Raw genomic sequence first — 18005 nt, 5'->3', positions numbered from 1 at the left:
GTCTAATTAAAACTTAAGTGGATTAATTTAACTCAAGTTCCCAGTGAAAAGCTGTCTACATGCAGAAAGACAGAGAAAACCTGTTGACTTACAGACTTCCAGGATTTGCATTGGGAACCCATTGTGAGTCCTTACATAAGTGCCTGATACATCATGCCCAGCAGGTTAAGAAAAAAAGACTAAGGTCTTTTAAAAACGCGAATGATAATAAGGTTCCACAGACAGACAGACAGACCTCACAACTGTGATGGGGGAACCTGGGATAGGTGGCTGCCCTGTACTTTTCATATAAAAAAGGGCACCTCCCTAATCGGTCATGTGCTTCCGCGGCTGGGTTTGCTGAAATCGACATACCTTTCCCCAGCTGACGGTACAACACCGACTGTGCGGATCTACTCAGTGTGTTAGTTTACAGTGACGCCAGGAAAATGCTTGCTTGTCCTTCGATCTTTGGTAACGTTCCCATAAAACCCTGGGGTTATACAGCATGCCATACAGCAAACAGCTCTGAAGAGCAATATTGGAAGCAATAGCGGTATAGGGGCTGATGTAGTACAGTATGTTACATGTACGTATGTGTAGACGTGTCTATCAAATTGCTTATTCCAACTGCATTGAAAATAGAAGGCTGAAGGACTCCCTTTGGACGTTAACAATGTGTTAATTTATTGTTATATCTGCAACAAAACATAAATTAATTCACAAATATACTCAATGTCAAGTCTAGAAGCAGCTCCAAGAGGACAACATTGAGTCGAGAACGGAACAAAGGCAGATACAGTCTACATGCTGTTCACACAAATGCATTCTGATCTATGGTCTTTTTTCCATTTAGTTTTCATTATTAAAAAAAAAATAGAAACATTACGACGACAACAATGAGCCGACGTAGCTCCGAAAAGAAAAGACATTGGGTACGATCCTGAAGCTGGAGTCCAGCTCTTCATGCTTGTGAAGAGTCTGATGGGGCTTTAGGATTGTGTAATCTGCATGGTTTCCAGCATCTCCTCCACCGCCTTCAGAGAACACTTGGTCTCCTTTGTTCCTCGTCCCGCCAACTGAAAAGAGGGAAAAAAAAACTTTAACAGGGCCAAGACCTTCATAAACGTCTCTTGGTAGTGGATTTCCGTTTTGACACGTTCATTCCTAAGGGAAAATGAGATGACACTGTCGTATGGTCAGAACATGAGAACAATCGAGTGTTCTTGCTGGACCTTCACTGGGGATCCTGTTTGAATTTTAAGTACCAAAGACAAACGGATAAACCAAGATCAATTTCAGTTTTCTTTTGAATGCTCAAAAAATGTACAATGCTGTGGAAATGCTCATTTCAATAGTATTTCAATAGCGTTTTTCAATGACATTTTCAATAGAACTGCCTTACGTAAGATGTGATACATTAAAGAGCATTGTAGGAAATATTAAACACCCCTTTATTTTCATTTATAAGTGCACCCACTGTAATACTCCCCTTTTTGAGTTTAACAGACAGCATTCAAAAATGTCTTTCAGAAGCAGTCTTCAAATAAACTTCCAGCCTGTTCCAGTCTTTCATTTATGGTAATTATACTTGATAAAATTAAACAACATGAACATAATACATGACAATTTGCATAGTGTATGAGGATATTTAAACGTACAACACAAAATGTTTTTTATAAGGAAACACAAACTTCTAAAACTGGTTTAAAATAATGGCATACTTATACCAGAAATTCACAATTTGTACAATCAATATCTTTTCCCTTTATAGAGCTTTAAAGAGTCATTTTCAACTGGAATATTATGGAAGATGTTATCCAGGGTTAAAGATTCTGTTGCCTACACCTTTCTGGTAGCTTAGAGTTTATTCCATTCATGCACACCAGTGAAAAAAACCAAACACTACACTCCTGGATATAAATGTTTCCATATTTTAATCTTGTTTTAATTATTTCTTTAAACAAGCTTTTTCACAATGTGCATGGAAGCTTCACGAAGCTCGGAATAATAGAGTGGGAGGACTGGGAGGTCACTGCAGTCTCTGTAGCCCAGAACAGAACTCAAATCAAATACGAAGAGAAGGGAAGCTATTCTGCACATCAGAAGAAATAAGTTTTAGGCAACACAAAGATGGTAAGAAAAGAACCTGATTATGCATCGGCTAATTAAATGCGGTACAATAATCTTTGTAAAAGAGCCTAGTCCAAATGAGTCACCGCATAAAGTCTTGGCCTTCCACCACATGCTCTGGGCTCAGTCCCAGCTCCTTTGCTTTCCATCTCAGTAGCTCGCTTTCCGCCTCTGTCCAGATAGAGGGTGTGACGCACTTTGACTATGCCTTCAAGACAGGGCTCAATTAAAGCACCCATTTACAATGAAATCCAATCCCCTCAGTCCCTCGATCTCTACCAGGGCTACTTTGAACCGAGTAAACTGGAGATCAACAGAAGATATCTGAACAATTGATTTTTCGAGCTAGGCTAGAACTTGGCTAGAACTTTTTCTCCCCTGAAAGGGAACCTGACATTAGCCTGGAAAATATGTCATGCAAATGGCAGTCAAGTCGGTTGTGATTACCGTTTCACCACGACAGCTTTTGGGTAGGTGGAGTGTTTAACTCCATCAGATTGAAGGATGGCCAATTGTAACATGTGCATCAAAAGAGGCATCTGCACTTAAGTAAAAGAAAGCACTTTGTATCTTGAAATTGATTTTAGCATAATAAATTAATACACTGAGAAAAGAGGATTAGAACCTGAAACTACAAAAACCAAATATTCACGTAGTGAACTATGGGTTTCTGGCACTCCAAAGGGGGAATTTATGAACATTCTTCCACAGAAAAGTCCTTTAAACCCTTTGGTTTCCATAACTGAATTGCCATCTTGAGTTAGAATCACAAGTGATATGTAATTTTTTTTTGTTATGTGAGGTTTATTGTTCCTATTTCACCAGGGACAAGTAATAAATGTATATTTGGGAGCTCTTTTCTCTGTACTATCTCTCAAACCTACCTCTACTAAACACCTAAGAACAATAGGGAAGGTTACCCACATCAAGAGGCCCATTTAACCCATCTACTTCATTTCATTATTTTTACCTCCTTGATCCAAGGATCTCATCTGGCTGTTCCTTGAAAGAAGTCAAGGTATCAGCTTCAACATCATGGCTGGCTTAGCTTGTTCAACTCCCCTAACCCTTTAAGCAAAAGCAGTAAGTACCTCCTGTTCTGTTTTTAAATGCACAAATGCAGTCCTGTAAAATGGTCTACATTTTAAACTGTAGAGTCTGAAGATGATCACTGAGTTGACATCGTCAGTAACTTTTGAGAATGTCTGAATCAGATCGTCCTGTAGCATTCACTGTGCAGGAATAAAAGAACATCTCAAATCTTTTAGCCTGTCAGAGTAGGACATTCCTTTGAGTCCAGAAAGGTATCATGCCGTTTTTCCTGAGTAGCGATATGTTTTTCGTAACGTGCAAACCAAACTATTCTAATTGAGGTCCTATAAGTGTTGGTGTTAAATGACAAGTAGGGATGTGAAAGGGAGTTGAATACCTATCAGCATACTACAAATAGATTGGTAGTTAGTTCCCTGCTACAACCTGCAGGACATGTATCCTATGTCACCATATGGAATCATCGGGAAATGATTAAACCTTTGAAATAAGAGATCCCATGTGGGCTCCTTCTCAGCTCATAGCTGTTGCACTGCACCATAACCATTGAAACCAGCAGGTCTAGGGGACGGGACAGGACGTGCAGGACAGCACAAACGGGGACAACTCAGTGACTGGTGATACAGAAACACTATAGAATGTCTCCCATTTGGTTTATGGAAGATGTAGTTCGCACAGGTAGTGAAACGTCTCCGAGTCAACTTAACCTATACCAGGCAGTTTTCTGAACCCAGCTCTCTGAAATGTACGTAAATTGGTGCGCCGAGGCAGACAGTGTATAGGAACAACTATTGCCTGCTAAGTGACAATCACTAGGAAAGAGTAACACCAGCAGATCAGACATTTTTAACATGACATCGCTTTGTGATGTCTTGACTACTTTGTCTAGTTTGCTAACTACATAAGTACCTAGGACACTGATAAAAGTTAAGCAGAACAGTAGTTGAAATACAGATCCCTGTGGTACATCACTGATTACACAGCCCCAATCTGAACATTCATACTTATTTCTGTTTTTGATGACTCAAAACTTCCTTCATCTTAACTGTGACAAGACTGAAGTCATGCTTATTGGTACCCCCCATCAACTTCGTAAAGCCAGTCCTGTAACCCTGTCTGTAGATGGCTCTGTACTTGAGCTCCAATCAAAATTGAAAAACCTTGGGGTTATATTCGATTCTGGCTTAACATTCGACCCACATGTACAGCATACTGTCAAAACATCTTTTTTTTCACCTTAGAAATATCGCAAGACTACGCCCTATGCTATCATTAACTGTGGCTGAAAAGCTGATCAACATATTTGTATTCTCTCGAATTGACTACTGCAATGCTCTGCTCCCTGGGGTATCTAAATCTACTCTGAACAAGCTGCAGTATGTCCAAAATTCAGCAGCCAGAATCCTGACCAGGTCTAGTGCAAGTGTTCACATTACTCCTATCCTGGAGTCCTTGCACTGGCTTCCGGTCAAATTCCACGTAGACTTTAAAATCCTCATGCTCACCTACAAGGCTTTACATGGCTTGGCACCTCAATACCTGTCTGAACTTTTATCGCCCTACTCCCCACCTCGCAACCTCCGCTCTTCAAATTCTGCCCTCCTTACTGTCCCCAAAGCCCGTCTACATTGTATGGGCGACAGGGCCTTCTCCTGCTATGCCCCCAAGCTCTGGAACTCTTTGCCCAAGGATATTAGAGAGTCACCTTCTCTAAACTCCTTCAAATCCAGACTCAAAACCTTCTTCTTCAGAAAAGCCTTTACTTAACTGGTTCCATTCTTCACCCCTCTGCTCTTCTTAATCCTCTTACATCTTCCACGTAGTTTGCATGTCAACTAAAAGTACTTTACATCTCCACATAACTCCAATTCTTTATAGTACCTCTACATTACAAAACATCCAAGTGAAATTTAGAGGTAACTTCATGGAGATTTTAAAAACACCTGCACATTTTTAAGACATGGCCGAGCACCAGATTACTTTAAGGATTTACTGCATGAATACAGCCCAACACTTAACCTAAGATTTCCTGATTTAGACCTTCATACTATGTAATAAAATTGTATTATTTATACTGGAGATGAATCTGTTCTGTGCATCAAGCAGAATTTCTTAAAAATTCTACCCATCATTCTCTACCGATTTCACATCTATGCCATTATCCTCTTAAAATTTCACAATTCTAGGAAAGTAGAGTATTGATATGTAAGACAAACTGCACAATTTCCAATCATACCGTATAATGATCCCCATTCCCTAATAACTCTCTCATGTTGGTTTTCCTCATTCATTCTTGATTGTCGGAAAATGACAAGATCAATACAAGCTTTGCCTTTATTAAGGTTATCGGACGACCTGAATAAGGTACTAAAAGTAAGCCAGGTCAGTCATTTCAGGTTCAGCTGCGGACACCCCTGAAGGCTTTCCTCAATCCATACAAGGCAAATGAAATTGTCCCACAACTACCAATTCTTTCTTCATGCACACATTCCTGATTTTGTTCAATAAGACTTATTATTGATAACTGAATTTGATGGTCTGTAGCATAAACTACGCAGGCTGAATTCCACTGTGGATTTTTCTGGCCTTCCAAAAATTCTTAATGTGGGCTCCCTCCTCTATATTGAATGCTTTGTAATTTTTTGATAAAATGTACCTTATGCATGCAAGGGATTACTAATCATTATGATCAGCAATCAGTCGAATCAAGCAGTTCATAGGTTCTTTAAATAGTTTGTTCCACCAACACAACATGCAATATGACACACTGAACACTTTATTCATTTTACTGTCCAAAATGATTCTGCAACAATTTGGTAATTTTGTACTTGCATGATTTAAAATGAAGAAGTATCTATTCATAAGACCCAGGATCTAATCAGGAAGCACTGAAGTTTAATTTTCCATCCTCTCTTCTTTACTTGCTTAGCAAAAGGAAAGCGTGTTCTGGGTCTGTGACTGATCCCTACAATGCTGCACCATCCGTTGCTTTAGTATAATTTTAAATGAAAGATGTATACGCACATATGTGAACATGCTATATATTTTCATCTTGTTGCTATGGCTATAACTGTATACGGTTGTTTTTAATAAGGAATTTCCTACAGCCTTAGTGAAAGTAAATGGCTGGCAGCATAATTATAGTATGTGATTCATCCACACCATTAAAGGATGATAGGCACTGTATTTCTGACTCCTGCTGTAAGCACATTTTTATGTAATTATTTAATCTGCCCTAGGCAGGCATGATCAAGTTATTTTAGACTTGTGTAATACATCAATTGGCCTGTCTCAAAATCACTAAATGGTTGAGAAAGGCATTGATAAATTCAAGAACATTTAAAAATGTTCTAATGTACAAACAGATTCTATTGAGAATCAAACTTGAGACAATTATAATTCAGATTTTTTCAAAAACTGTTGATTTTTATTTTGGAAAATATAAAAATGTTTAATTAGTAAGTTTCCTGGCTAGATTCTACATGGCTGTTGTGCTATAGTTTATCTTCAGAAACGAGCCAAAAATAAATCAAACTTATTATTGAGATTCATATTAAGTCAAGTATACAGATACTAAATGAGGAAGTTGTACCAGTCAATGGTGACTGTGCTGAGGCATGAAAAAAGACGCGATCAAGAATTAATAGTCCATTCTTATGGTAGGGAGGAACAAAAGAACTGAAGCTAGAAAAGCAAAAGTATGCAACCATTTCAACACTAGATAACATTCTTTTCTGATGTCCACCTAGGGTCTTTCAATGACAAGGTGACGCAAGGTTTGAATGACAAGACATGCCACAACAAATAACTTTCCATACCTGTTTGAAATCCAGGCACCGTAGTGCCAAAGATCCTCGCTTTCACAGCTCTGTTAAGAGAGTAAACAACTCCTTCCATTATAGTGCTGATCTGTATTTATACCCTGAAGGCAATGTCTTTCAAGCAACGTAGCACACAATGTCATACCTCAAAATACAATAGCATATGTATTAATGTAAATAATTACACACAACAGAAATGATACCACTTTTTTCAAGCAAGGCCTTCTATGGCTGTTTGGTATTCAGTGGTATATAAGTTAGATGTAGTGTAATGAACCCCAGGACTTAAGATACAAACGTCATACGATCCCTCAAGAATTTAAGTATCTCATCAGAAGGAAACCACCAAAAGACAGCTAAATGAGACCAAATAACACAGACCTGTATGCCTCAAGCCTGTGGTCATCTTGACAAGTTTGTATTAAAGACTTTCCCAAGCAGCTATGACCTCTGCCTGACCTCTGTGCGCAGACCTATCCACTCCTGCTTAGCATACAATTTTTCTCACATTAAGGTATGATAACCACCAGGTACTGCAATGCAATAAAGTTAAGTACTGGGAAACTGCTACCTTTAATGTTAAACATCAATCAGTAAAATATCCCAAAGCAACAAGTTGTCCTGAGCACAAAATTTGTACAATGGTACTTGCTTAAAGCCTAGAGGCACCAAGATCATACCCTTTAATTTAAAAAAAAAAATTTAACCAGAAGGTATAATCTATCTACCTTTTCAGGCACACAGTAGGTTCCCATAACTGCCTGTTGTGATTAACAAAAAAAAAGGTAAAACAAACAAAAAAGCTCAACATCTTTTAAGCAGTAGCAGAGACTACTTATTACTTCCTTTCCCCAGCTGATAAAGAAAGTTATGCCTGTGACTTGAAGGGAACAGAAGGTCTTTTCTTTTATGGTCCTTATTCCCAGGCACACAGAAATGGTCCTAATCAGATGTTTAGGGAGTTCCAATTCCTCAAGAATGAGCTTTGATGCAGGGGGAGCTTAAATTCCATTATGGTTCTTGGGAACCTCAAGATAAAAATCACCGAAGCTTGAAAACACAGAGGTCAAACGTCCTTGCCTTAACAGCTAAAAGTGAGAACTTACTACTTAAAAAATTAAGGTTTACCTTGTAAAATATTAGCTAGGTGAGAGAGAATGCATGAAAAACAAAACAGCAAGCTAAACTCTGCCCAGACTACCCTGGAACATGCTGACTGATTCTCAATATTCACTGTATTTTTCTTCCCTTACATCACAATACCATACTGTATTGTAACCGCTGTGAATATATGTAAAATCCGACTCAGTCCATGTCTGGAGGCCCCATGCTTGCCTTTTCCTTAAAATAAAAAAAAAATAGACACCTATCGTCAATAAATAAGAATTTAAAAAATCCTGTATTTACATGTAAAACTAAAAAAAAAAGTTAAAAGATGTAGGCAATCGTTAAAAAGATGGGCTTTTTATGTGACATTTTTTAGAACACCTTTTTTAACTTTTCAGGAAGGAAACGGCAAGCAAACCATGAATCAACAAATACGGAAAAATACAAGTCAGCACGAACATTTTCCATAGATCCTCCAAAGACTGACAGAATTCTTAATTGAATGTGCCCTCTCATTAAAATTTTAAAACCGGTCTTAAAATAATTAAACCCGAGATCAAGCTCTTCCTATACACAGACCGAGTGGTGTACACACTCAGTGAAGACCGAGTAATGGAAACTTATCAGTTCCACATTTTGTTTGGCTTAAGCGCGAATTGGTGTGCTTATACACAAAGCCAGAAGTGCTCAGTGTGTGGCAAATCTCATCTGTTAAATGTTCTGATGGTTTGGTACAACGTTAAGAGCGCACTTGCTGAGTAAGGAACCACTTATTACATATTTAACTCTAAATGCCTAAATAAGCAATGTATATTCAATACTAGTAGTTAAGATTTCTATTAAATACTAATTTATGCCCAGCATGCCATAGCAACACTGTAAACTACTTTAGTGATACCATCTGAATATTGTTTCATTTTTTCCTCTTACTACCACATAGCAGTGGTAGATCTAAATAGTTTCCCCTTGGGATTTAATGAAACTTTTTTTCAACTACATGAATCATGAACTGATAGAACTGATAGAATTACATTAACATATAAACCATCTGTGTGAAACGCAACCTTTTCAACAAACAAAATAGCTTTGTGGAACTGAAATTCTACACTATTTTTCTAATAAATTAGTGTATTACCAATTAAGTGCAATGTTGTATCATTCCAAAATGTATTTATAGATCAAGCTATGTTACATTTTGCATTTGAACCTTTAAAAAGGTTCAAAGAGCAAGAAGGCTGCATTTTAACTTCCTTTTTTAAGTTCATTTATCTCACAAGCTCATGAGTAGTGGGTTAAAGTCATTTCTTAGTTTAAAATATTAAAATTATTAATCCAATCTAGAATATTTCTAGAGCATAGCAGCAAATGAAATAGCACTGAAATTGAAGCATGGCTCACACCAGACCCTACTCCAGAGCCTTAAATGTATGAAGCATTTATACAAAAAGGGTATAACATAAAAGCTACTGAGTGCATTGAAAAAGGTTTATTTTTTAAAGACAGATACTTCAGTTGACATGTTTGTCAAATTGAATGAGTTTTTTTATCTTCATGTTTAAGATATTGTTCTAGAAACCAGCAATCAATCTTATCACTGGGTGTGGTTTTTTTAAAACAACTTTTGTCTTCTAAATTAAATGTCAATTATCCCCAATCATTAAGAATTTTAATTTAGTAAAAGATAAAAGGGAACGACGCAAAGTAGAATTTCACTGTTCGCTTTTATGAAGCGAAATATAATTTTAAAACTCAAGGGTAAGGAATTAACTTGCATGTTAATTCAAGTAGACAAACTGATTTAAAATGCAGCAATACAGCCAACATAGTTCTTTGTAACTTTTTTGTCTAGCTATTACTGGTTAATTATTAGCAATTTTAATAGTGGTTATAATAAACAGACATTTCAGAGAATAGTATAGTTTGTTTTAAGCAAGTGTTCAATACATGTACTTCAGCCTCACTTGTATCTCTACGGCAATGAAGTAAAATCACATCCATCAATGTGAATATATTGCAAATATTAAAAACAGAGCGCTTGAAACAGATTTTTAATACAATAATGGAAGAGAACTAAAATTCAACCCAGATGAAGATGTTGCGATGACCATAATACACAGTAATTTAGTATTTTGCAAAATACGTGGAAGCACATATAAAACTAAGATCAGGAGGCACTTTTTTATACAAGGGGTTGTGGAAGTATGGAACAAGCTACCCAGCCACGCTGCTGAAGCCAAAACCCTGGCTTCTTTCAAGAAACAGCTGAAAGAAATTCCCCAAGCAATTAGCTACCAAGAACCGAACAGCCTAGATGGGCCAAATGGCCAGCTCTTCTTTTGCAACCTGTTAGGCTCTTATAAATTACAATCTAGTGAAAAACTAATCATGACTTTCATAAACACTTCAGGCACTGTGTAGAGCTGTGCATGTACGAGTTCACTGGCTCTTTTTCAAAAGAGCTTGATACTGGCTCCGGTGTGTTAGAGAAAAAAAAAATGTTTTTAGCACGGACTGCTTAAATGAATGAATATTCCAACTAATTCTGTCAGTGTTCCCAAACATGTTCTTATTTCGCCCCTCCTGCTTGCTCCTGATCAAAACTGAAATGTACATCGTGACCAGAAATATATAAAAAAGTAAAGAAGCACACCATTCGTTTTAACTACACCTTTAAAGGGTGTTGTAAGGAAAGGTGAACTCCCACTTCAGAACTATTATTTGGCAATTGGCCTAACGGCACAACAACAGCAAGGCTGCTTGCAGAGGTTATTGATATTGGAGAGACTACTGGCATTTATTATGTACACACTGTAACCATTACTTTAAAAAAATCATTTCTGGTTTTACTTGAATCACTGAAGGCCCAAGTGGAAAAATCTGCAAAAAATATTTTCCCAGTTTAAGAAGATCTTGCAACAGCGATAGACTGTAAGTGCAATAAATGTCTTAAGACAGGCCAAGCACAAAGATACCCAGGCAATGAAGCAGAAAGGTTCGCAAGAAAACATGGGGATGGGTTAGGGTCCTCAATACTAACCTGGTAGGCTCTGTTGATCTGGCTAGCAGCCCAGGCAGCATACTTCACATTGTCCTTTTTCACTTTTGCACTCACTTTAGGGTTAGCAGCAATATGGCTTGCAGACTGTAGAAAGAGATGGCACAGGGATTGAAACCAGTTTTTGAAAGTCAAATCAAGTTTATGCACACTTGGTTTACAAACGCGTGGACTGTCACTCCGGACAATTGGTTATGTAATGCAAACTGATGAACCGAAGAATGTAACGGCTCACATGAACTTTTCAGATGATCACATCTTGAGTAAAAAATGATAAAAGGTGTGGCAACAAACACATGGCACATGGGAGTCGACTTATCTGGTTCAATGACACTGCAGTGAAAAATAGGAAACATTTAGCTTAAACATCAGAAAATGAGGACATTAGGAAATTCAGTTTCTGTCTTCCAAAATAAATAGGCACTACTAATGAAGCCAACAGACAGGACCAGACCCTGTCAACCACATGAAAAGATTCAGAAAGGACTGTCTGAGGAACATTTTGACGCCGAAACAACTGCACCTAACTGCAGTTAACAAAATTAAGAGTCACGTAAGACACACAAACCCAATTTTCAATCAGAACATTCAGAAGTGCCCGTATCAAATAGAGACGCCCTTACAATATTAATCCCATGACTCAACATCGCCTGGCTGCACTACTGCACGTTGTGCAACAACATAGAGAACTCCTCCCAAGATGTTGGCAAAGATGGTGCATCCTGATGAATTCTGGTTCTGTCTCCCATTTGCCAGTGGTAAAGCCCATGTATACAGCAGAGGTAGGCAGAAGGTTTAATGGAACATTTTGGTAGTGGCAGTAAAATGGCGTGCCAGTTCAGCAAAGAAAACCTCCAGTGTTCTACATTGCAATTTCACTGCATAAAAGGTAGGTTAACAATGTGTGGCTGTTTTTTTAAACTGTTTCCTCACATTGGTCAGGCAGACTGGGTAGTCAGGGCTGGTAAAGGACTACGAAGTTTGCCTCCCTAAATAGCCCTGAAATATTTTTGGGTCCTTTTTTATTTGTAAACTTTTTAAATGACATCTAGGAATATTTATCGTGTTGTCAAATTAAATTCTTCTCAGCCATTTGATTTCCAGAGAAAAATGCATCATATAATAGTAGGTGCTTATCCTCTTCCTTAATTGAAGAAACATCCTAAGAATAACCCTTCATTTCAGATTTGGCTGAATTGTTATAATATTAAACAACTCTTTAGACAACTGTTCTAATGTCTGTTGTGACAATTTCTTATACTGTATATACTATTTTTTTATGATAGTAATACAAGTTTCCTTATTCATTGATTTACATTGCATTGGACAATTTCTTATGGGCGCAAAATGCAAGCCTGTTCTTGGGGATGTGTCTTGAAATGTTATATTAAATATCTGCGTTCCAAGAAATCCATCGTTTTTTTAATGTTTCATCATGCTCATGTGAAGTTTTCTCATCTGGAATTGAGTTTAATAACGGTTAACACAGAATACCAGTGGTTTTAAACAAAAACATTTCTGTTATTTTCAGTGGTTAAAGATTTTTTTATTTGATCACTAATTTTTGCGGAGTATTTAAAATACAAGATTAATATCATACAGGGAACACAAGATATATAAATATTTTCTTGAATTAATATGATTTTTTCCAAAGTAGAACTGATTTATGATAATGGCAGTAAAGAGCAATATTTACTCTAACAATCTGACAAGAAATAGGACCCGACTTAATTTGCTATATGGTGAAAATTAAGGACTGTGCAATGTTTGGCTGCTTCTGCTAGTTCCAGCAGTGTATGGAGACGACACTGCTAAACACAGAACCACAGCGAGTCATTTCCTTCTCTGCATGTTCCCGAACGTAAGGACATGAGGTTTTCTTCACGGCATGCACTTCAGCTGCTGGGTGTTGTGGTGCAGACTGTTTATTTTTCCTGACTTCCCTCTGAAACAGCAGCAGTCAGATCTGCACATGTAACTCCCACCTACTGGTATATCCAGCCTTTAGTTTGTGTTGCTTTTATGAGACATTCTGCTCTGGATAAATCTGGACTGCAGGGGGACAAAGGATTTCAGAAGAGCCTACAAACACAAGCTGTGTTGCTGTGCTAGAAAATTCTCTCAGAGATGGTATTAAGCACAGAAAAACTACTGGGGAAACATAACTGATTCTAGTATGGAGTATAGGTTGAAAAGAAATGCCTGAAACAGGTGCTCTTCTTAGGACTGATTTTGCTATGGTTTGATTTGCAGGACTGCGTAGTTATAGTAAAATAAATCAGTATATGCAAAATATGCATACGTTCCTTTTATCACTTCAGCTCATAATCATATACAGTCAGCAGAGCTCCAATTTATTAGTAGTTTTGCCATGACTTAGTTGAGGCCCTAACTACAAAGGAACATACCCTCAATGGTTTGTAACGGTACAGTCAGATCATAATACTTGTAATTATTAGCAACAACACTGCATGATCTCATAATGTACTGGCTATACAGCTGCTTTGAAAAGTTTGTGTTGTACAGGAGAAGGCTTATCACCACTTGATGTGCTTTAATTTACAAAACACTACAGATACCAACTGCTGACAAGCTTGACAATTCCTAAAAAACGTGTGGTGAAAGGAGAAAAATGTGAATCATACTCTTCAGCCACAGAACAGCTACACTCTTAACCACAAATCCTATGTCTTTTATATGTTATTGCCATCATCTCTAAGACACAAACCCCAGAAAACTGAAATGGGCAGAACATTAAAGATTTTTCTATGTATCTGCTGAAATATTAAATACAGTAGCATGGCTTTTCCTTTTCTTGCTTCTGGATTTTAGAATAAAAGTTAATTTTTTTCTATTCCCTCACTCTGATGACATTTTGCTGAATAGGGATTCTCATTAGATGTCAGGAAATAGAAATACAATAGGTGTAAACAAAGCAGGCACACTACAGCAGCACACATTCACTTAAAAAAAAAAGAAATATTAAAGAAAATCAAACAATTACAATTGAACTTTCTAGCACAACAACAAACGTTTAAATTCTGGATCTTTGACCTATTATTTGCACTACATGTCTTCTAAAGTTATGACTTACAAATTAAAAAAAAATATAGAGAGAGAGAAATTTGCATTTTAATTATATCCAAAAAGTAAAAAATATAGGGTGTCAATATTATGGTGTTCTAATTAAGCATATGCGATAAAACTATGTATTTATAAGATGTCCAATGTCTCTTCTTCACTTTTACCTCCATTCCTAAATGGACTGAAAATATCTCCACACGCAATAGCCAGCAGATTAGAATAAAACTGTTAACTTGATCAGAACTAATGTTTCAGAGAAGACACTGTGACTTATATTTGAACTCACCATATAAAGGCCAAACAAAGCTCTCACATTTCTATTGTTTAGCTTCAGCGCCTGCGCAAAATATTTCCGAGATAGTTCCAAATTTTCAATTCCACCTTGAGTGTACTTAACCTAGAAAACAAACAATGAAGAGTTACAATCCACGTTCCCTTAAAAACATACTCTAATACATTCATATGCAAATTGTTGAATATTCGACAAAAATCATCTGCTACTTTTTATGTTCGGAGCGGTGGCTCTGTGGCTAAGGATCTGCGCCCCAACTGCTCCAGGGGCGCTGTACAATGGCAGACCCTGCGCTCTGACCCCAGGCTCTCTCCCTATCTGTGTGTCTGTGTGTCTCATGGAGAGCAAGCTGGGGTATGCGAAAAGACAACTTCCTAATGCAAGAAATTGTAAAGGGTTAATAAAGTGATATTATTATTATTATTCTCTCAGAAAAGGTCCTCTATCACAATGTGTCAATTTTTGGAACGTTTGTGTGGCATAAACTTAGCACTCGGTTAAAGATTAACAAAAACATAAATAATATCCTGCAGGGTTTTTTTTTTCAATCTTAAATAACATTTCAGAGGTAAAGGACTTTTTTCAAATACGCACCTCTGCATACTGTTCACAGTATAAGTGATTGTGAGGATTTGTCATCATCAGCTCCTCCAAGCAAAATGCAGCTTTCGCATAGCTTGAGCACACACAAAAAAAAACGTTAATGTTATTAATTTTTTCAGTTAGAAACGATCCTACTTTTTTACTGTGCAGTGAGAAAGCACAACTAACAGCACAATAACAGTGACACTGATTTTCAAAAATTTTTCAATAAAACATCATCCATCCATTTTACTACCATCACCCCTTACAGTTTTTATATGGATATTTTGTTTTCCCAAATTGCTCCTAAAGGTCTTTCTAGTACAACTCCCTAAGGAAACTATAATCTGAAGTGCAGAATTTCAGTTGAGGCTATTTAGAGGTGCCAGGAAAGTCAGTGTTAGTTGACAAGTATAGATGTAGGAAGGAGAAGCCCATTGTGTTTTCATATTCACATGCCATTCCACTGAACGCAGGAATCAGTCATATTAAAGAACTTCAGTCCATATTTGAATTATTATAGCCCACAACTGTAGAACATAACTGCGTTGTAACTATCAACTACTGTAGTGTTAAAATTCAAGCAAGTATTCTTAGGCATTTGCATTTAAATAACGCAAAAACATAAATCATTCGAATAACCCGAAAAGTTTATAACTACTGTAATTTAACACAGAACATGATGTTAACACCAAGAAACTACTGTAGCTTTAGAAGAAGATGAAAAAGACAAAACTGGTATGTCAAATTGTACTTCATAAACCCTCTCTTAACCACAATCATTGTGCAAGTATTTAAGTACTGTGTACAAGGTGCATGCAACTCAAATTTTACACAGATAGAGTACCTGCATATTGCCAGTTCTTATGTGACCTCACATACATGTGAATTTCTAAAACTAAAATGGGACTCAAATATGCAAAGCTAATCCATGTGTAATCTTATCACCGGGCAGTGAAAATTTCAATCCAATGCCCAAGCACTTCAGCAGAACATGAATGTAGACATTATGCTACATGAAATGCAGTGGCTATTAGTCCACTTAATGTCTATTTAACAGACTTCAAAGTTAAGATTGGTTCAAGGGAGCTGATCAGCTCTGACGACTCTGAAGGTCGCAGCCTGCTTACAATTATGGCTTCCTTCTCATAAATACTTTCATATGTTCTCCTGCAGCAGTTTTAGTTGCTCAAAGCTGCTTATCTGTGAAACACCACAGCCAGTGCTGTGCATATTGTCAGGACACTGTACAAATAAAACTTGATATACTAACAGCTTTGTATACTCCAAACTGGTACGTACTAAAAAAGGTAACTCTTTTAACTTGAAGTAAAGCTAACACCACATTTGATGCCACTTAAATACAGTAAAAAGATCATGTATGGTGTTTCAACATACTCTTTCAAGTTAATTTGCAGGCAATCAAATACTGGAGGAAATAAAGTGTCTATGTGATATAAAAGTGCACAGTATAAACCTTTCATTTAAACTATGTTTAAAACATTCCGATACATTCAGTCCCTTGCACTATTTTACATCATAGCAACACTGTACAATCTTACCATAACTGTTCCTTCACAGTATTTAAAGACATATTTTATGGTAAATTTAACAGGAGTACAAACAAATCATTTTAATTTATTTTCCTTGCTTCCTATAAAACAACTTTTAAATCCTGTTTAACGGTTCAATTATAGCAGACTATAAATAGGGACAAGTTTATATTTAGCATCCTATGATCTTTTTGCAAGAGTTGACTATTTGTTTCTGTTCTTTCCTTCTCAGCCAGTTTTTTTTTCTGGTTTGGAAAGGGCCTCCACCTTCTCTTGGGAATCTTGCCTGGGCTATTCTCTCCATGGAAAAGGGAGGCAATAATGTGATACAATCTAGAGCAGGAAAGTAAAGATTGCGACACACAAAAAAAAATTGACACGCCTTTAGATAGGAGCTGGAATTAATACTGTGATATTAGAAAACCTGAACTAAGCTCTGAGCTAATCCTCTCACACTGGGATTTCCTCCTGCCACTACAGCAATAAAAACCTCTGACAAAAACATTAAATATCCAATAATCAGCTCCTTACTGCAGTCAACATTCCTGGAGTTGTCACTTCCCTACCTGGGTGACCGACTAGGCAGTGCTGAAGGCCTTAAATACTAATTCTTAGCTCTAAACAATTATAAGGGATAAAAAGTGACACATACGAAATGATTTTCTTACCATGCTTGCCTCACAGACAATTCCCCTAGCAACTCAGTTATCAGCAGGACTACAGGAAGTTCTTTCTTACCCTACAAGTATGAGGGGCTTAAACTGAAATCCTATTAAACTCTGATTCCACGAAACAAACACGGACAATCCTCAATATGACTCCAGCAGAGCTTGGCATTTCATGGCCTATTGTGATGTCTAACAACCCGCTTGGATCAAGCTGTTGACCACTGTAGTGGGGTTCAGAAAACAACCTGTAAAAGAAAACTAAGCCATTTTTATGGCTACTTATCTTAAAGTAGGCCTTGCACTACGCTAATCAAAACCCATATTGTTATCGGAGACATAACAAAACAAAGACAACTGAAATAACTGAGAATTTTATACAAATGTTCTCGGTATTATCATGTAACAAAATAAAATGAAGTGGGGGCAGAACCGGTTTGTTATTTTATATTTGTGAAATAGTGTAACATCATAAAGACACAATCTGAAATTTTCACTGCAAGCCCAACATATGAATCATATGGGGGAAAAAAAAATAAGTACTCGTGCTCATTGATGTAAAGTTCTGCAAGTTCGTGCCATGCCTCCTGGTCTCCAACAAACCTGCAAGAGAGAAAAAAATATGTCATACATAAACGAAGGGAGGAGGTGGTGGGGGGGGGGGGAGGGGATTATAAATAAAAT

At 37.2% G+C, this 18005-nt stretch overlaps 1 protein-coding gene across 1 annotated transcript in view; it reads right to left on the bottom strand.

The window, feature by feature from the left end:
- Positions 1–641: 641 nt before the first annotated feature.
- The window catches only part of emc2 (ER membrane protein complex subunit 2), a 44071-nt gene continuing 26707 nt past the window's right edge, over positions 642–18005 (bottom strand). Inside the window, exons 7-11 of the mRNA XM_088601915.1 lie at positions 17865–17924; positions 15116–15197; positions 14516–14626; positions 11128–11232; positions 642–1058 (exon numbers count right to left, since the gene is read on the bottom strand). Coding sequence (XP_088458041.1) covers positions 972–1058; positions 11128–11232; positions 14516–14626; positions 15116–15197; positions 17865–17924 — 445 coding nt within the window. The 3' untranslated portion in view covers positions 642–971. The remainder of the gene's footprint in view (positions 1059–11127; positions 11233–14515; positions 14627–15115; positions 15198–17864; positions 17925–18005) is intronic.

The sequence above is a fragment of the Lepisosteus platostomus genome, chromosome 12 (assembly GCF_059453375.1).
Source record: "Lepisosteus platostomus isolate fLepPlt1 chromosome 12, fLepPlt1.hap1, whole genome shotgun sequence".
NCBI lineage: Eukaryota > Metazoa > Chordata > Actinopteri > Semionotiformes > Lepisosteidae > Lepisosteus > Lepisosteus platostomus.
This window is presented reverse-complemented; position numbering and strand designations above follow the sequence as displayed.